A 20,928-nucleotide genomic window follows, 5' to 3' on the forward strand; every position below is an offset into this window, starting at 1 on the left:
TAAAGTGTAGTAGATATCATAAACATGTTTGTCACAGATCCATCTTTTACAGGATTCCAAAATCCAATGGAAAATTCATTTGTGACAATCCTATCTTCAGGGTCAGCCTACAACAATACGTAACACCTGATCAGAGAAATACAAAAGTTCCAGAGATCTGATACCCGACGTCTCCATGTGTGTTTCACCTGCGCCCCTGATGCTGAAGTTAAGGTGTTGAAAAGCAAAAAATGTACAGCGAACACAAATCCGTTGAGATTGTTCTTAGAAAATCTTTCTGTATTTACACGTTTGAACAGACAAGCAAGAACAGACAAAGAGTGCTTATATACAGAGCTGCACAAGATGTTAAAATGAGTGCTAAAACGATACAGTATTTACAGATGAATTACAGCGGAAAGTACAGACTAAGAACGAGCTTCATCACAAAACTTCTGGTACTCTACACAGTATCACAAATTCCATGAACTGTACAGATAAAAACCAAAAAATGGTAAATGTACAAGAAATCCAACGTTTCTCCAATTGAGGCATTGAACTATATATATATATTTACATTATATATACATATTATAGTGTATAAGCATGTATGTTTTCATACATATATAGCTACCTATGGTGCAAAAGCAGCAAAATAAATCAGAATGTATGGAATTCAATACTACAAAAAAAGGTTTTGTACTAAATAGGCTGACTGACAAAATAATGTTACACCATACATGACCAATATACTGGCAAAAGAAAGATTGAGCGTAAATAAAGCTCGAAGTCCTAACGGTCTGAAGTGAACAGAGGGTTACTGGTCAGTCATTCAAAAAAAGGAAGAGATTGTCAATAATACTTCAAGTCATGCAAAGATATAAACCATTAAAAATGAAAAAATAAACTTTTCCCTGTTGACCAACCAGCTGTGCAGCTTTCCCTTCATTGTGACTCGGCAGGTGCAAAACAAAAAGGAGGGAGGGAAGGAGGGAGGGCGGGACTTCCTGTGCAGGTTATGGAATAGAGTTGGGGTGCAGTGTGGGCACTTGGTGGGGGGGGGCAGTCTCAGTGTCGGTCTCATCCTGGCTGGACGGGCTGCTCACTGTGGCAGTGTTGGGTGGGGGGGGTGTGAAGGTTGTGGTGGGGGTTATGGTACTGCTGCTGCTGGTGAAGCTGGCTACAGGGGGGGTCTGCTCCTCTTTGGGCTGCTTGCTGGCGAACTCTGTGATGCTGAAGAGGAACTGGAGGCAGCCCAGCTTGATGTAGCTGCCGTGGTGCAGCAGCGCCGTGCCCTCCCACCCCGCCCCGCTGCCTCCTATCAGGCTGGAGCTGCTTGCCTTGCAGCTGCACGACAGCTCGCCCCCGCCCTGAGGCTGGCTGCTCATCACTCCTCCGGCCGGGAACAACCCCACCACGGAGCTGGGACCCTCGTCATCCTCGCGCTTCTTACTGCGACCTGCAGCAGAACACAAGGAGACGTTTGGAAACGTGTTCACACTATACTGCAGTTATCCATGGAACAACAACAACATCCATGGAACAACAACAACATTTCCTTCCTTCCTCCGCTGGCTGGGCTCACTTAAATTCCCCATCTTTCTGTATTTTTTTTTAAAAACCTAAATAAATCGGTGCAGGAAGTGGTCCTAAAACCCACAGATGAGAATTTTGGCTGTCTGAAGCTTGTCTGAAAGTCAGTAGCTTTTTGGAATGACTTTTTTGTTGAATTCCCAAAATAAGGTCTGTGATTAAAACAAGATGTACCCGTTTTGTTTTCACAAAATAAAAAATGTCAGCAAATACCCCTGTTAATAACTGCAGCTAACAAGTGACTCATTTAGATTACTCATCGCCTCACTCTGGAACATTAGCGCCTTTAGCTTTGTGGTGTTGAGGTGAAATCGTGTGGCTGTATTTCATTTATAGCATTACGTCAGCTATTTACTGATGGCAATTGGAGAACTTATTTTCTGCAATCTCACAAATTCAATGCTAAAACCCATTACTTTTACTCAAGGGAGCCCTTTCAGTGCTGACTTACGGGGCCTACAAAATGACATCACTACACCACTATACTCTCCCTTTTGGTTTGGATTTAAATGTAGCATCCAGATGATAATGCTAAGAACAGCTACCGACCAAATAATAACGTTGGCATGATCAACACTGTTAGTTTGACTTATTGTTTCGATTCTATCCCTGGTGCCTCGCCAAAATATACATTCTATATTATAAACAACTGGGAGAGCTTTCACAATCTGAGAGTGTTAGAAAGTGTTCTACGTACGTATGATGCCTTGCACTTTAGCCACCAGGCCGCTGGGTGGAGACGGCGAGGCCTTCTCAGAGAAGTCACAGGAGTAGAGGACGTTGTCCACCGTGGTGCCGTGCTCGCTGTAGTTGAGCAGCTCGTAGTGCTTGGTATTCTAAAAAAGAAACAAACCATTTGTACCGTGTTAAGTAGGGATGGTGAATTATGGTCCAGTATATCAATGCACATCTACAATGTAACTGTTCAACAGTTTACTTACCTCGTCATAGAAAATACAAGCGTGCTTCCCCGATATGTAGTTGCAATGCCCGTAGTTGGCAAGGCACACATCCATGTCAGCACCTTAAAAAGACATCCGGGAGGTTACCAAATACATTCTGCAAGTTTGTCTATTTCATATTAATTAAATTGTTGTCTAATTTTCCCGTAGTCTTTGTTGAACCTCTTCCATTCTCTTCAAACGCTGCCATGTCACCCTTGGGCTGAACGGCTGGTGACTCAGACACATAAATGTGCAAGCTGTAACAAGTACTCCTTTACTCAGAAAGGTTTCACAAGCACACAAAGCAAAAAGCTGGGAACCCCTGATCAAAATACAAACAGCTTTTAACTTTACTTGATAAAACATGTGGAAATTGGGAATATTCAGCAACAAAAGTAAAAAAGAAGCAAGGATCGGAGGCCTGTTTCCAGTGTGTTGTGCTAGAGACACGTACCGTTGGTATCAAAGTTCCTGCTCTAAATAAAAAGGATCCCGAGAACTTGTGTTGTGATCTGATGCAGTACAAACAAAAACTGATTATCGTCTTACCTGATCCTATGTATAACGTCCTATAGCACATGTTGACAGCTCCTCCTTTTCCTGTGAGGGGGTAGAACACCGCTCTGGCCTGCACCTTCTTCTGGCCTGATAGGACGAAGTTCACAAATACTTTGAAAAAAAGTCCTTTAGACCCTTACACTCTTATTAACAAGCAGTGAGATTTGAAAAACACATTATATTTCATTGTCAGAGGTTAGCGGTTTACCTTCGGGGCAGGGGGGTGGGGGCGGGGGTGGGGTTTTGGGGGCAGCCGTGATGGCTGGGGGGGGCAGAGTGCTGGGAACTTTGGGGGGGAAGAGCTGCTGGATCCTCTGCCAGGCCAGGAGCTTGATCATCTCTGCGTCCAGTTTGTCCAGCTCAATCCCTACACACACACACACACACACACACGATCATTAGAGGGTACTTCTACTGCCTCATCATGACATGACATTTACACAGTACCACAATGTACTGTCATTTATTTTCATGAGAGTGAAATCTGCGAGTGAGCACTTACCTCTTTCGTCATCCTTTCCATCTTTCATGCAGCTGGACAGTAGTGAGCCCATCAGCCCAGCAGCAGCCTTTATGTCTGCAGAAGAGAAACAGTGTCAGGGTCAAACACACCCTGATCTGGAGCATTGCTCATGGACTTCTGGCTGCATGGGAACTGTAGGGTCAGAACTCTTTATTTATCCCAGTGGAATGTCGGGAAAGTTACTCCATTATGGAAAATATATAAGTTAAATTCTAAAATTCTAAATATGTAAATAAAAGTAGTTGAGGTAATAATGGGCAATAGAAAGTATGATAAATTAAGAAATATTTGCATAAACATAATAATCTTTAGTGTTAACAATGTACTTCAACATGAATATATATTGCAAGGTAGATGGTGGTGTTTTAGTATTATTATGATATTAATGCTGATTGCACAGTTTCAAAGGGTTTGGCTGCCTCACACTGTGTAATTGCTGCCAGTGACCAGAAGAGGGAGCTGTTAGGCTATGGAACATGCTGCGATAATGTTGCAAGGAAAAAGTGGTGAGTGTACATTGAATACAGATCAGGGTTTCCGTTAGCCGGTAATTACCGGTTTTTAGCTGTTAACATTTATTAAGAAACCGGTAAATTCAAAACCTGCCGGTCAAAATGTCTGATAATAATTAGGGATTCTCCGATCGATTGGCCGCCGGTCATTATCGGCCGATATTCACTCTTAATAGTTTGATCGGTGCTTTCTATAAAGGCCGATCAGGAGAGCTGGACCTGATCGATATGGACAGAAACGAGAGAGAAGTGTAACCGGACGCGAGAGAGAGATCAGATCAGCTGAGACACGCAGCTCTGCACCTGAAGCCCCATTAACTGAGTATTAAACATCAGCATATCCGGTCATAGTCCGGTAATGACCTGCCAACGGAAACTCTGCTACACAATTATTATTATTATTGAAACATGTAAGTAAGTTTCAAATTTGTCCGGTAAAATAAATTATTTCCGGAAATTTGACCGGCAAGACAAAATCCTAGCGGAAACCCTGATACAGACATGTCTGAACACCAAGAAGCTGGGATACATCTTTTTGAATCCTCTGGAGCAGAGAGAGGATCTGTGGATTATCGTTATTGATTAATGCATCAGGGTTTCTTAGGGTCAAAAACACTAAACTCACAACTTCAAATGAAAGCGTTTAGTTTAGTTAATAAAAGACCACATGTTCAATGTGAAAAGTGACTGGAGATAGATTACTTCAGTTGCAATTTGGTGCTATATATATATATATATATATATATATATATATATATATATATATATAGCACCAAATTGCAACTGAAGTAATCTATCTATATATATATATATATATATATATATATATATAATTTTATTTTTAATTTAAAAAAGTGCGCCAAGACAATGGTAGGGCAAACACTGAGTAGTAATTATCAAATCTTAAGAGGTAACTGTTGTTTCAGTTTTATATTTTGCAGACTATAGTGAAATCAATGAACCTCTTAGTTGTGGTAAATAGTTAGGGCTACTAAACTGTTTAATGTCGTTTATTGTTATGACTGCTATTGAAGCTCAAATGCAGTGTGGGGCCCAATCAGCAGAAGCCTACTGTACCTGGAGAGGGCGATGTAAACCCCAGCTTGGTTGGCTCATGCTCCTGGCTGCCTTTAGGTGGAGCGTCTTTGCTGGTGATGGAGTAGGTGGGTTTCTGGTCGCTCTTCGTACCCTCCCCACGCTGCTGCTCCGCCTGGCTCCTGTGGTTCTGCTGGACCCCGTGGGGCCATATCGTCAGGGCGGTGGGGGCTGTTTTCTGAGCGCAGGCCTCCGTAGTGCCCTCGGGCTCCTGTTTAACCGTTTCAGCTCCTATGTGGTTCACCAGCCCAAGGGAAGGGGCCGGGTCTGGGGGGGTTGCGCCGGGCTTCAGTCTATGCTGCAGCTCAGCCTGCCTGCAGGAGTCTGAGCTGCTGGTACAGTCTAAAGGTCCGTTAGCTTTGGGAGGCTCTTCTAGAGGCCCGTTGGCTTTCCTACAGTTCTGACATGGTTTCATGCCACATTTACAGACCTCTGACAGAGAGGCCCCCTGGGGGTCATTCGATGTACCGCAGGGTTTAGAGCAGGGGGCTGGTGGTGGAGTCCTTCCATGGGTTTTGGTTTCCTCTGGTGTAACACGTGATGGGGCCTTTTGCTCAGACACCCGCTCTGCTGACGGTGTTGCTGATGACAGGGTGGGGGCCGCGGACAGAGTCTTCTGCTTTATAGAGAGGTGTCGCATGATGCTGCACTGGAGGGCGATGACATCCTGAAGCCACTGTTCAACAGCAGAAAACCATGTGTTACAACACAAGAAGCAAACATCAATCCTGTCCCAACAACAATATCATGTTTAAGCTAGTATGATGCATCTGGTTTACCATCCTTCTTCTGATGAGTGTCAAAGTGTGTGTTGGTAAGACAAGCAATCACCATTAAAAAAAAAAGTCAACTTTGTAATTCCCTTGTTGGAAAGAGCCAACATGAATGCTATAAAAGCTACATCATTGTAGCACAGGGTTAGACATTAAGGGTAAAAAGCCACTGGCCCTCCGGGCCGATGGAATTGTATTATCACCATTGTAACCACTGGCCCGGAGCATTCGCCCACCAAAATAAAATCGACTAATAATGAAGAAAATTAACACATTTGTTGCAATAGTAATTTATGCACTACATTACTACAACATTTGAATCATCAGTTCTTCCTCATTTTCCTCAATTGTTCATATTTGGTTTATTAAAATAATGATATTGTGGTCATTGTTAAAAAATGTCTGCTATTATTATGAGTATTATTATTTGTATAATGCACTTTCTGCCTTCCTGTCATTAGGAGTTAGACATATAATGGCTATAGATTAGAACCTTCATTATCCTAAACTGCTGGGACATTTCCCTAAAGCCAATACCTTTATATTGTCTACTCTTCACTTACTTGTCAGCATAGGTCGGCATTGATGTACAGAGCCGACAGAAGACCTTGTTTATACTGGCATCATATTGAGAGGTGCAGTGACGCGTCCTGAAACCAGGAAGTAAGCTGCTGGTTCCCTCCACAAAAAGCAGTGGGATTTCTCCACAGGGTTTTGGAAAATAGCTGGAAATAAGGTCTGTGGAAAACAAACCTGTTTGATAAATGCACGTTTTGTTCAGCCGGATAATCTCCACATGTCTACCCTTTTATAATTTTCTAATCATAAATCTAATCGATAGATTATATAAAAGGGTTTTAGGACGCGTCACTGCACCACTCTATAGAAGCCAACTCCATCGATCAAGCTGAAACGTTCTCTCCCTCTTCTTCTCATGCTCCCTGTCACTCTCCTTTAACTCCTCCGGTGACTTTCTTTTATTTGAAGATAGTTCTTTGCACGGCGCTTGGCCGGTTACCGCTGGCATTAAAAACATTTTGGCGAATGGTTAGGTGGCGCGATAGTCTGTAGTGAAGGAGCGCACTCCCGCTCACGGGAGCCTGCTCGCGCTGCGCTCCGCAGCAAACAGCCGTTTGCTTTTCCACCAACAACGACAACCGACTCAGGGAACGCTATGTTGTAGCGTTGACAAACGTAACAATTTAACTAAATTGCTAGTCAAAATACCAATACCACAGGACAATTACTTTTTTTAAAGCAATATTTTTAGTGGCCCGAGCGGGCCAGTGGAAAGTGCGTTAAGCTGGCCCGGGGTGTCTAAATAGTGCTTCCGGGCCAGCGGGCCATTTATAATGTCGAGCCCTGTAGCATGACTTCACCTCAACCATTTAGCTACTTGTTAGCCAACGCATTTTCAATGCCACATTGAAGCTTCAGAAACGTGTGGGGTATTTACTGATGTTGTAGAACAAAATCTTAAAATCTCACAAGCTTGTGTTAAGCACAGACCTTTTTCCAGACATCTAAACTAAAAACGTGTTCAAAAACGGTTGATTTAGAGACAAGGGAACCAGAAAGAGGTAAACGGTTAACTCATTTCAAGTTTCAGGACTCATTCCTGCAGATCTCTAAAAGCAGTGACGATCTCTTAAAAAGGACCAGGCCAGACTCTGTGATTCACCAGGTCACAAAAATATGATAAAAAATATTTTTCTTACAAATGAATACAACATACAAGCTGTTGTTTCAGGTGACTGATTCAAGGTGACTTATTGTTTTGTTGTCTGCTTACCTCCTGTTGGTCAGCCTCTGAGGTCAGGTGCTTTGAGCTGGGATGGGCTGGCACACCGCTACAGACCAGCTCCAACTGACGCACACCTGCAGGAAGCAGCATGGGGGGTGGGTTCTGGTACTGGGACTTGATGGCATCTGGCACCTAAACGCAAACAGTGATCGTCAGAATCATCAGTTATCTCCATTACGGCACTGTTGGCCCAGACATGAATAAATAAAAAACAATGTTGATGAATATCTCAAAATATGACTGTTGTTGTGTTCCCTGCTGAGGTAGATTAACATCTGAGCTAATCTTTGCCGAATTATCAGTTATTCCATTCATCTTTTGGCTTGGCAATTAAGAAGTGACCACAAAGAAACTATTTGGAATTTAACAAGCACACCTAGAGAAACTCTAAAGAGGCGGGCTGACTATTAAAACAGAATGTTATCAATAGCGCGATATGGACTATCAGTTGAAATATATATTTAAAAAAATATATATATTTATATTTGTATATATATATAGAGATGTTGGGAGTAAATCACAAGAGCTGTATTGTTCATTTAAAGCAAAATGTGTCAAAATACTATTCTGAACTTAGAGCTGTGGTACAATTACGACGACAAATTGTATTCTACTGACTTATGAAAAATCTATTGGTTTGGTACAGTTCCTGACAGAGAAAATAACACCAACAAAACTAAATGTCAAGGCCTGCCGTTTCTGCTGTGACGACCACAGGTCTGAATCTGGTGGTCCCTTTACACATTTTACACCTGTCACCCCCACTCTATCTTCCCCTTTCAGATTTATTTTTCTTATTAAGGCATAACTGGCCACACGTTTAAAAAAAGAAAGAAAAGAAAGATGTATACATAAAAAGGTCCATGCAAATATTATAATTTGTGATTAATAATTGAATTATCAGTCAAAATTAATCACAATTAGATATTTCCTTATGTTTAGCCCTGGTTTACAGCCTTACAATACCTTGAAGGTCTTCTTGTTGTGCTGGTGGGTTGTGCGCCGGTTGGGAGCGTTCTGTCGATGGACTCTACGCAAGAAGTCCAACTTGACGGCGTGCTGCGACATCCTGTCCTGGAAATGGTCAAAGAGCTGACAGCGACTGGAGAGACTCAGGTTCCTCTGATTCAGCTGAAATAGAAAAAAATGATGTCATGTTGTTGCACCATCTTGGCTGACACACACACAAAAAACAACGTGGCAAGAAACAGAGTTGGTTATGCTCTGAGCATAGACTGTGCCTCCTTACCGCTAAGTGCTCAACATGGTTTGGACACATCCATTTCCCAGCAGGTAAAGCTGTGAGTGGAGGATCCAGACAGTCCATGTGGAACAGAAGAGGACAGTAGTCACACTGGATCAGTGGAGCTATCCTGCAACTCCTGTGAAAGGAAATACAAGAACATAAGACACTGATATTAAATATCTCATGTCTGTGTGCGTATCGTTGTAGGAAACTGAAATGTGGTACAAACCTGTTGCATGAAAAGCAGACTTTCACTGGTAAAGGGACCAGACCATTGGGATCCAGTTCATGCTGCGGCCTCCTGAATGGCTTCCCTAGAAGCTCCTCTTTTCTTCTCCGTTTACTGCTGCCTAGAAATCCAAATCAAGTAAGATCATTAAAGAAACAACCCAGATATGTATTTCATGTATCATCAATCTAAAAAAGGGCAATACTTTTTTTTCTTTTTTTATAAATATACTTTCAATAACTTGCCTCATTCACAAATAGATGTACAGCCTTGTTCAACCATGGGCTTTCCATCCATTCCAATGAAAATAAAATACAAAAATGTGCTGAACTAATTCCAATTCAATTCCAAATGTTATGCCTTCAATTTCTTTCTCCTAGCCTCAACATTTGAATATTGGTGAAATAAAAACAGTATAATTCCACAGTTTAGGACATGGCTGACTGACCTGGCAGTGCAGTGGTGCAGGTGAGCTCGCTGGGTAGCTGGAACTGTGTAGGGTTTCTCTCCATGGCTGCTGCTATTAGCAGCTGAAAGGGCCTCTTGAGGAGGCGTGGAGTTGGAGTCGATAGCGTAGCACCCTCGTGCTCTGAGCCCTGAACTTCATCCTCAGGCTCTCCTGCCTCCTCCTCCCCGTCGTTCTGCTCCTCCGACGGGGTCGGGGTGGACGAAGTGTTTGAGGTGGGCGTTCCCGGTCGACTGCTTGGCCTGCTGCTGGTCCTGCGCTCCAAGAGGCGTACCTGGGCCACTCGTAGACCGGGCCCCGCCGCCCCAGCCCCCGGGGGCAGGCCATCGAGCCGCAGTGGGCCGGCGTTGAGCTCCAGCTCCACGGCCGGGGACAGAGAGCGCTTCGATGAGGACTTCTCCGGTAGGCCATTGGTCTGTTCCGACTTCTGCTCTCGCTTCTGCAAAAACACAGAACAAATGACAGATTTATCAGTCTACCCAGACTAAAACATATACTTTCTTCACAATTTGTCAGTAACACTGGAGGAGGATTGGGTGTGTAATATAGTGTTGCAGTGATGTTCTGTTTTTGATGCCATTGTAACATTAACTTTAAGACAAGGAAACCCAGAAGTGCTAAAATGCCAACTCATGTTCAGGTTTAGGACACATTCCTGAAACTCTCTATAGAAAAAACCTGCCACTCACCTTTTTCCGAACATTGCAGCGGTGACACATCCATTCTCCTGGGGGAAGCATTTCTTCACTTAGAGGTGGGTTGCTGTGGTAAGTAGATAACACATGATAATTAAGGATCATAATGAATGCAGGCAAATTAATTAACATCTATGTACGCAGACATGATAGTCACAATTATGTTCAGTGACCTGATAGGAATGCACACTCCATCTCTGAACCGCTAAAACCACAAAGCCAGAAACATCTTTCTTGTCAGTGTCATGCCTAGACCGACAAAGGATTTAAAAAATGCTGTCATGGTAAAAGTGCCAAATGTTACAAGAACAATGATATGTGAAGGAGGGCACTGTGCTGATTGATTAATAACAAGGAGTAATCCGAGGCCAATACTATAATCTACAGCCTAGAAGGTCCCAATCGAAGGAAAATGTATCAAGTTACCTTGTGCAATACAAATCTAACGATAACACAATACAAGCAATGTGCAGGGGTATGGGACAACTACTACTTCCCATTCACAGACCTGACCATATATGGATAAAACGTTGCAGTTTCGTCGTTTCGAAGTGGCAGTCTGAACTCAACTCTTCCAAATACCAGAGTTAAAATAATCATGCAAGCAGATGTTTAACGGGGAGCGAAGCACAGCCGAACGGTTAAATGCTACCATGGACTTTGTTACATGTCCACAACAACACTGCATTGAAGCTAACACCATCTCAGAAAATGGCTTAAATTCCATCTGTGTTTTTATAAACCCTTTTCTCTCAATGCTGAATTATAAAAAGGTTTGTAAGATGGCGGTGGAATCGAGAAAAAGAGCAGGGAGGTCGCCATATTGTAAACAGAAGCCGCTTCGACTCCATTTTTAGCAGCAGCGGCTCCACTGGTTGCAGCCACGACAGGAGGGGAGCACCGACTGCCAGCTTATTCTGGCCACTTTCACAACACACTCCTTTCTTTGAACACGTCTTCTCATTGACAATCACGACAAAAATGATGCTTTCGATATAGGCTGCGACTAAACGCTCCACCACATCTTAGAACGGACACACCATATCTAACGGTACATGTTGTTATTTTTAGGTATTCGGCATGTTGTAACCTTAAGAGACTTTCAAATGTACTTCAAAATGCTGCTGCATTTAGTTTACAGATCAATTCTCGTAGAAACAGTGAATACAATTGCACTTACAAAGGGCTACATACAGCTCGCTACCGCCTTCCTCAGGTTCAGTTGAATGGGAGTGTACAGTGAGAATATGGGGGGACTATCATGAAACAACAGTGGATATGTGCAGAACAATAACGCCAGGTAAAATCTCTTCAAGGCCAGATATTCAATCACAAGTGAAGAGTATCACAGTCATGATTCGGAAGCACTAACAACAGCTAACTTCATTAAGGAAGCACCGCCCGCTGAAGTTAGCTTCGGCATCTAAGTTGTTCATGCAGCTAACGCAGCTACACAGTTGCAATGCCTTCACTGTTATACACTAATGCACATGCATTACGTGTCCCTTTGCCTTCCTTTTCATAATTAACTGTAACCTACCAGCACTGGAGGTGGAAGGCTGCAGGGCAGTGGTCACAGCACAGCAAGTCGCCCCCTTCTCGGCAGCTGTCGCAGGTGTCGTGGTTGGTAGCCCTGCCGCTCCTCCTGACGTCTCTCACCAACTTCCGACTCCTCTTCTCTACCTCCTCGGACTTCGGGGGCGCTAGCAGTGTTTGGATTTGCTGTAAAAGTTGTTCAACTCTTTAGTATAAAATCACGGCTTCAAGACCAAATGCTTGTCTAAAGAGTGTCAAAATATGCAGCTTTGGGCGATAGCATGCTAAGCTTGGGGAGAGCGGTAACGTTAACTAGTGGCCTCCATTATCAACCCCAGCTATTGAGTTAGCTGAACGAAGAAATGCTTGACAGCAGGCTATGGTGATAATGATAGTTAACATGAAAGAAAATACCTGAAAGCATTAGAAATAAAGGAATATGTATCTCTATTAGGCCTTTGAGCATAGAAACCTCACCTCCATTAAGCCCCCAGAGGTATCCAAATCGTATACAATCGTCGGGGTCTCCATTTTGTCCCACATTCATCCAGGTGCAGACGTTGCAAAAATATATTTGCGATAAAAAGGCCTACCGAGCACACAACAATGAGACTAAATCCCGCAGTAAACGTCTTTTCAGAGGATCGCTAGCCAAACGATGCTTGCTATCGTTAGCTTGCTAAGGGAGCTAACTACGAAGGCAAGACGGTAACCAGTCAAGGTTGTGAAGCTAGCGGTCTCACTAGCTTGCGTTGTGGCCCAAAGAAGACAACAAAGTTCACGATAATCGTGTAATTGAAATACTAGAGTCTTAGCACAAAATGTTATGAGCGGCGCCAAACCTGCTCACAGTATTTTATACAAATAGATCGTTGCTGTTAGCTACCAAATCCATCTGCGGCCTAGCTGGCCAGCCATGATTTTTGTTTCTGCTCCTGCGAAAGGGAGCCCTGTAAATCTGCAAACCCCTCCACTTCCATTGTCAATAGAAGATGGAAACCACAAAATAAAGAATGAAATCCGGCGTGCCAAGGTCCAATGCACGGTTTCCGAAAGCGTTCGGAATGTATAATCCTCAGATCGAGTATGTGGAGATGCAAATTTGGTTGATGTTATTGTTGTGAAAAAGGCTGAGCATCTATACTGGCTGCTAGCAACATCCTCTACCAGTTGGCGCAACCGCGAACCGCCAGGAGCGCATGCGCATTGGGGCGGATATAGATAATAGCGGGGATATAATAAACACAAGAAGCGAATACTTTGTGTACACACTGTATCCGGCTGCAACTAATGTACAAGCATTACCATAAGACGCTACTTTGCTACGTGAGATTGTTTAGTTCACTATACTGCTGATTATGAGAGCTAGGCCTACATAAAATGCTTCATGTTTTGATAGCCACAGTGCTACGGACTTCACTCTTCATCGAAATCCGCCATTAGCTTTTTCTAAATCAGTAATACAGACGGATGTAAACTGTTGGCTCTACAACAACTACTACTACTAGTACTACTATCGCCTTTAGCTGGCAAATTAACCAAAGTACTGGTACTGAAGTTATACAGCATCACTGTTTTATTGGAATTGCTCATTTTTGTCACAGTAGCCTAGTAGGCCTACTGCTTGTCCTGCTACTGTTAGCACTCATACTGTGTTGCATTCGTATTAGTGTTTTACATGCTATTGTTCTATTAAAACTAGCGGTTTCCATTCTGACACATATGTGTTTAACATGAATACTCTTGTGTTGCACATGCATAGTTGTGTTTTCTTTTCATGCTAGTTTTATTTACTTAGAATGTGTTCATGTGTTATTTTTTCAATAAGATTTTATTCACTTTTTTCAGAAAAAAACAGCAAGCAACACAACAAACATAAAAATTGAGCAGGGTATTTTCACAATCATATTCATTTTGAGATATATTTGAACCATCTTCCAATATAAACGTTGTTTCTTATTCTTAACACAAATGTCAGTCTCTCCATCTATGTCTTTAAGGATTTCCATCCAATAGCCTACTGTATGGAGGATCGGCTTGTGACCACTTAGGAGTGATTGCTTTTGTTCAGTTGCTAACACACACAAATCTCACATAAAGCTTAACTATTTAAACTCACACTCAAAGAGCAAAACCTCAGCTCAAATCTCCAAAACTCTTAACACATTTTCAGCTCTGCACCCAATTAGAAATTCAACTTGGCCTTTTTTGCACACAAAAAAACTGCACACGTTTCTCTAAGTAAGACACAGAATTCTGACATATAGTGCGAGACCGACGCAGACCTGCGCAATTGCGATCGCCGTCTTGCTAGTGCCTCCTCCTTCTTCTTCTTCTTCTTCTTCTTCTTAATGGCGGATCGCAAACAGCTTTTGGTTGCATACCGCCACCTACTGTACACGAATGTGAATTATCATGTCATCCCTTTAATAAACCAGCATATCGAAAAACATAAAACTAAGAAACCATAAAATAAATAACACAAAACAAATCATCCATGGTCTATTCTACCCTACTGTTGGATTATTTTCCCTATCCCAGTTTCCCTCAAAAAGGTGAACAGTGCCTTTCTCGCTCTTACTCCTTCTCCTTATGTTCCCAGAATACCAGCTACATTCCACTCCCTCTCTGCCTCTAAACCTTTATCCCTTAATTGTCCTCTTTCAACTCTATAGGTGACGTGACACAATATAATAAAATATGTTCCACATTTTCCCTAACTCCACAGTTCCCACACTTGTCACTGTCACTTTTCCCCATGACATACAGCGTACCTTTCAATGCAGTGTGATTTAGTCTGAGCCTAGCTATCATGATTTCCTCCCTTCTGTTTCTTTCTTTATACATATTAATTGTAACTGTCTTTTGCACTTGATGATATATTTGCCTTTCTGGTCTTTCTCCCACCTTCTCTGCCAGATCTCCACCCCTTTCTTCTTAATTACTGCTTTTCCTTCTCCTTTTCCAAGTTTAACTGGTAGTGTGATTTCCTTTTGTAGTACACTTTTTGCTAATCTATCAGCACACTCGTTCCCTTTCACCCCCTCATGTGCAGGCACCCAGCAGAACTGCAGATATATACCGCCTCTGTGGAGTCTTAACAGGCTATGATTCAGTTATATGAGAATGTCTTCTCTGGCAGTTGCTGTTGACGGTGTGCTTTGTAAACTGGATAAAGAATCTGTGCATATAACCAGCATATCTGGTCTGACCTCTTCCACCCACTGTAATCCTATTACTACTGCCAGCTTTTTGATATCGATATTTTAAATCCTGGGATATACCAACTCCAACACACTCTTCCTTGTTCTTAGAACCATCTGTGTATATTTTGAGGTAATTGTGATAATTACTCCTGAGGTACAAACTTGTTTTGAATCCTACTTCATTTATTTGCCACTCTCTTTTCTTTTCTACAATACTCTATACAAATCTATATTTACTATTGGAAAGAGCCATGGGGGTACACTACTGAATGGATTTGATGGTGAAAACTCTAACTCATGCATGCCGTATGTCCTTATTTTTCCTTTACTTGTCCATCCAAACGCACGCCCCTGAAACTTGGAATATTCCCAGCACTCCTGTAATGTTTTGTTTGTGACATTTCCTTCCCCACTTCCTTTTAACCTGACCCAATAAGCAAGAGCAATTTGCTCTCTTCTTAGCTCCAATGGAGTCTCTCCTGCTCCAACTAATATTGCATTAGTAGGGGTTGACTTAATTGCACCTATACACAACCGTAACACTTTATATTGTAACCTATCAATTTTTAGTAATGACGTTTTTGCTGCTGCTGCATATATTATACCGTAATCCAGAGTTGTCCTCATAATAAATTGCCCTATAGATGTCGATTAATGCCTGTTTGTCTGCCCCCCAGTCACATCCAGCCACTGCTCTTAATAGGTTCAACACTTTTTTGAATTTTGTTTCCAAATGTTTAATATGAGTTTTCCATGTACATTTACTATCTAACCATAGCCCCAGATATTTAAATTCATTGACCTCATTCATCAGCTTTCCATATAGCCTAATATAAGCTTCTCAGTCTCCATCTTGCGTTCGTAAATGTCATGAAGCAAGATTTGCTTGCTGATAGCTTGAAACCCGTATGACCACTTCTCCACTTTCTTTATAGCTTTCCCTATATTTTCAAACACATATGGAACATTTCTTCCCCGTATCCAGGGTTGGGAGGGTTACTTTGTAAATGTAATCAGTTACTGATTACTGATTACATGGCTCTGAAAGTAATCCGAATACAGTTACATTTCATTTCATTTCATTTCAAACCTTTATTTAACCAGATTGGTCCCATTGAGATCATAGATCTCTTTTTCAAGGGAGACTTGCAATTGCGATCGCCGTCTTGCTAGTGCCTCCTTCTTCCTCTTCTTCTTACAGTTATGTGTCTTAAAAAAGTAACGTAATCAGATTACTTTTACATTACTTTTGGATTACTTTTTTTTTCCATCACAGATGGGTATGTTTTGGTGAACAGGAGACACAAAAAGCAAAAGGAAACTGAACGTGTTTTTACTGTTTTAATGGCGTATCAAGAGCACAACTGAAACATAACATCTGAAACGATGTAACAACATAATAAACTCTTTGGGGATGCAGCTTGGGATGTGAGGAGTGAGGGACACGGCTTAGAACAGGCGTGTCGCCTTCTGTCCTGCCAGTGTTGGCAGGACATGAATTAAAATGTCAAACTCGGACTTCATTTTAAGGACATTTCGGCCAGCGGTTTAGAGCTATATTTGTTTGAGCACCGGATTGGCAAAACAGGAGAGTGTGCACCAGTCTGCCTTGATCTATGTATTCATGTCTGTGACCCTCACAGTATCTGCTGCCCACAGCTGTTTTATAGAAGGAAAACCTCCTTCACTTCATGAAATCTCTGCAGCACCAGGAGGCAGCGGTAGGGTTAACTCAGCCTCTGAGAAGACGAGCGCGCACCGCCTTTCACGCACCGCCTTTCACGCACCGCCTTTCACGCACCGCCTTTCACGCACCGCCTTTCACGCACCGCCTTCACTGTGTTTACCTTCAGAATCATTAGTAAGGCTAAAGAGCGACCGCAGGTTGATGTGTTTTAACCACACACACACACACACACACACACACACACACACACACACACACACACACACACACACACACACACACACGAGCGATTTAAACGCAGACTTTTGTTCCTCCATGTTTCGTTGTTATTGTTTCACTGAGCAAGCGGACCCGCGATTTTTTTTTCAAACGCTTTTTTGGTCCATCTGCGGCGGTAATAGGTTTTGTGGGCTTTGATGATTCGGCTGTACCTTTAGTAATGAATATTACATTTTGTAAGGAAATCTTTCCACCAATAATTCCAATAATTAATCCAAAATGTATTCACTTCAGGTTTACGAAAGTAAATGTAACGCGAGCTGAATACAGTTACTTGATTTTTGTATTCTGATTACGTAACGCCGTTATATGTGACATGCTCCATCAAAGTCAGTCGCATTGACCCGAAGACACATTTTGAGTTGTATACACTGTTGGAATGAGGAGATCATAGCTTTCTAATTATATCAGGATTGTTGTTGTACTCCAAATATTAAGCGAAATATGTCACATTATATAATGACTGTCACCGAGTCATCATTTTGAGAAAAAGGCCTTCAAAGTTTCCTCTTCTCTGGAATCCATCGATCTGATTGATTATTAATGGAACAAATGATCAAAATACTACGGAGGGAAGATATTTTCGTTTGGATTACTGGTCTGGGCGAAGCTCACGAGTGTGTGTGTGTGTGTGTTTGTGTAATTTTGCGTTTGTGTGTATTGTGTTTGTTTCCCGGGGAAAACCCTCACGAAAAACACCGGCTGTTGTTCTGCCTGCTGTGACGTCAAGTTACTCCGTTCTCCGCTTGTAATTATGCCGTTACAAGCTTCAAAGTTGTATTTATCATCTGAATTTGCCGAAAAACAAGTTTAATATTCTGAAAGCCAAGACTTTGTTTATTTGAAAACAAACTGTAACGGACCCTGCCATGTTATCGATGATTACTATACGCTTTACATTCATAATGTCACCCGGAGGGAGGAGAAGCAGCGCTGCGGAACAGCACAGTGGCGAGTGAGAGCTGTCATCTTCCCTTTACACGCTTCAAAAATGTATTTATCGTGTGATTTTAAAAATAAAAGTTTCATATTCTGAAAGCCAAGACTTTGTTTATTTAAAATCAAACAAAACACCCGAACCCCGAAAAAACATTTTTTTTTTTTTTAAATGAGCCGTTGCGACTTCCGACTGATTTCAATAGAGCGGGTCACTATAACGTTTGTCAATCTTAAAAAATAATTTCCATGTCAAAAGTCACAGTTTGTCGTAAAATTGTTGAAATATAAGACTAATACGCAACTAGAAACACTACAAATCCCAGAGTCGCGTAAGTGATGTCACAATTGTTTTCCTCCGCTAAATATAAGAGATAGCTAAGATAACTTAAACAAGATGCCTGTGTGCTTAGTAGGCTACCAGGTTGTTATCATACCAGCAATGGGTCTTGCTCGTTCTTTCGCTTCCCATCTGATGAAAGGACCAGGAGTGGCTGGCTGGATCAAGTTAGCTACCAAGCTAGTAGCAAGCACGTTAGTTAGCATTACAGTCTTAGCCTTGTCATTTTTATTAGCCTTAACATGAAGCAACATGAAGTAACCCAAAATGTTAAACAGTAAGAGTAGTAGTCATATTTCGTGAACCCTTTGAAGAGTACTGTCACACCGGTGTGATCATTCTATAATACACCATTTAAGCCCGGGGGAGAAATGCTAACGCTAATGCTACATAGCATCGGCGATCTGTTCTACTACATGCTATCTGCACAAATGGTTGACATTAAACATTAAAAATATCAGGCAGTTTAGAGAGAATCAAAGGAAGGCAGGCAGGCAGCTTTGCATGACATTTTTCTGGATGTGTTGATAGCAGTGGCGGCCGGCCCATAGGGGCGCCGCCCCATCTCTTGCCAGATACAAAATAAAAAATAAAAATAAATATTAAATAAAAAAATATATATTTAAAAAATATATATTTAAAAAAAAAAATATTTTATATTTTAATTTGTAATGAACAAGGTAAATATCATACAATTAGTATCACAAAAATGTATAATCTACAATACAATCTCGTTTAAAATTGTGTTACGATGTCTAAAGTTACTGATAAGTCACCTGTTTCCTGCCTGGCCTTGCCCATGGCATTAGTTTATCATTACGGGGCAGAGCCCCCGAGCGAAACAGCAGCAACCAGCAGGTTGCAAAAGTCTCAATAGTAAACTGTGCCGCCAAAACATAATTTCAGCCAATCAGCGCCGTCAAATATTTTGGTTACGTGGGCGCTCACGTTGGCGCCCATGTTGCTTACGTGCGTTGACGTGAGGAGTTGTTTTTTAGACTCGTGAGTGACCAAGGTGACGCAGTATTTGGATGAGAATGGTGTGCAGGTGGAGTCGCCGGAACCTCGGTCCGCCCAAGAGCTACTCTCCAATCCTTTTGAAAGGAGAAGTTTGGGAGATAAATTGATACTTAAAGATCTTGGACCGGACCAACCCGATTTGTATATATCACAGCAAGCTCAAAAAGACAAAACGTATCAACAAGGCTTCTCACATGGCTAGCTGGATGCAAACAGGTAAATGCTATCTTTTGTTTCACATGCTTGTTCTTCAAACAGCCGGGGACAGATACGATCTGTTCAGAAACTAGACACAAGTTAAACAAGTACAAACCACAGACTGTCTGTGTCATGGAGAATACAGTCGCTGGTTTATTTATGTCTGTAGGCCGTTGTTGTGAGTGTGGACGGTCGGAGCATATATAGCGTTAGCTTAGCCAAGCTCCATTCAGGGAACAAGCATTCTAAACAACCTGATCTCACCAGAATGCGTGACTCCACCACGACTCCTTAACACCACAATGAGTGGTGGAGTCACGAACTTTGTTACATTTGCGTGTCGGCACCACGCAAACAACCCCAATGTAAAGTGAATGAGGCTCCTTTGTCGTGGTGCACACACGCATTTCTACAACGTGCATTGTGTGTAATGCAACTGTTAATTTTATTAAATTAGTTTGTTTTTAAGGAAGGCCAGAGCTTCAGCTGTGTCAAATAGATTGTTCCCTTTAGTTAACGTTATTTAAAAGATAATGATCATGTCTTGTATTACGAGCGTCCATTCCCATTGGATAACGGAGAATTTTACACCCGGAAGTAAGTAGCCTATTCTCCTTACTGTCGATTGATTTTACAGTGATATCTGCACTACTCATCGACTAAAAAACACCAGATTATCCTTGTTAATTACACAACATTGATTGGTTTGAATTGTGTGCAATGCTTTTGTATTTTCCCCCTTCGATTCGGAGAAACAAATATTTTTTCGGAGTTTTTGGACGGCAGAAGACACTACACTACCCAGAATCCTCAGCTATCGTTTGGGACTACACCATGAACCCCGTGATCAGTCCTCAAGTTCTTTGATTGGTTGACCTCCAACTGCATTCCATATGAAAAAAAAGTTTCGTAAAAGAGAAAATCATACTTTATTCAGCAGTGCTTTACTCTTTGATAGTCATCACATGAATGCATTGTAATAAATGGTTTGGCTGCATTAAATATTACACATCTGTCTTAGTTCTTTATTTATCTACAGAGATCGGGCATCAGAATACACCGGAAACTATTCTTTTACCGTTCTGTTTTAATTTCACAATAAAGTTAGTAGTAATATTTTGTTTTGATATTATTGTTTTTTATTAACTACTAGACGACTGGGTCATGTTAAGACCATCTTTTTTTGGTTGCTATGGGTTTTTTCCATCGCTTTTGTGTTACAAATATCAAAACAATAACAAAATAATATTCGTCGTAAACTAAACCGGAAACAGCAGTATATTTTATTTTGTTAACACTGTAAACTTGA

The 20,928-nt window shown here is 41.8% G+C and overlaps 1 protein-coding gene across 1 annotated transcript; it reads right to left on the reverse strand.

Annotated features, from left to right (window-relative positions):
- Positions 1-252: 252 nt before the first annotated feature.
- On the reverse strand, positions 253-13,235 carry phf12b (PHD finger protein 12b). The gene is made up of 15 exons (XM_034097838.2): positions 12,431-13,235; positions 11,958-12,139; positions 10,412-10,484; positions 9,705-10,161; positions 9,257-9,377; positions 9,031-9,163; positions 8,748-8,912; positions 7,770-7,913; positions 5,187-5,880; positions 3,577-3,651; positions 3,283-3,441; positions 3,066-3,161; positions 2,514-2,596; positions 2,270-2,408; positions 253-1,438 (listed from the first exon to the last, which is right to left on the reverse strand). The coding sequence occupies exons 1-15, from the start codon at positions 12,494-12,496 to the stop codon at positions 996-998; spliced, it is 3,030 nt and encodes a 1,009-aa protein (XP_033953729.1). The 5' UTR covers positions 12,497-13,235; the 3' UTR covers positions 253-995.
- Between the last annotated feature and the right edge of the window lie 7,693 nt (positions 13,236-20,928).

The sequence above is a fragment of the Pseudochaenichthys georgianus genome, chromosome 13 (assembly GCF_902827115.2).
Source record: "Pseudochaenichthys georgianus chromosome 13, fPseGeo1.2, whole genome shotgun sequence".
NCBI classification, from domain to species: Eukaryota; Metazoa; Chordata; class Actinopteri; order Perciformes; family Channichthyidae; genus Pseudochaenichthys; species Pseudochaenichthys georgianus.

Coding starts and splice junctions, on each gene's coding strand:
- phf12b (XM_034097838.2), bottom strand. CDS start 12,496: ATGTGGGACAAAATGGAGACCCCGACGATTGTATACGATTTGGATACC. Junction 10,485..11,957: donor GCCTTCCACCTCCAGTGCTG/GTAGGTTACAGT, acceptor TACTTACCACAG/CAACCCACCTCTAAGTGAAG. Junction 3,442..3,576: donor TGGAAAGGATGACGAAAGAG/GTAAGTGCTCAC, acceptor GTGTGTGTGTAG/GGATTGAGCTGGACAAACTG.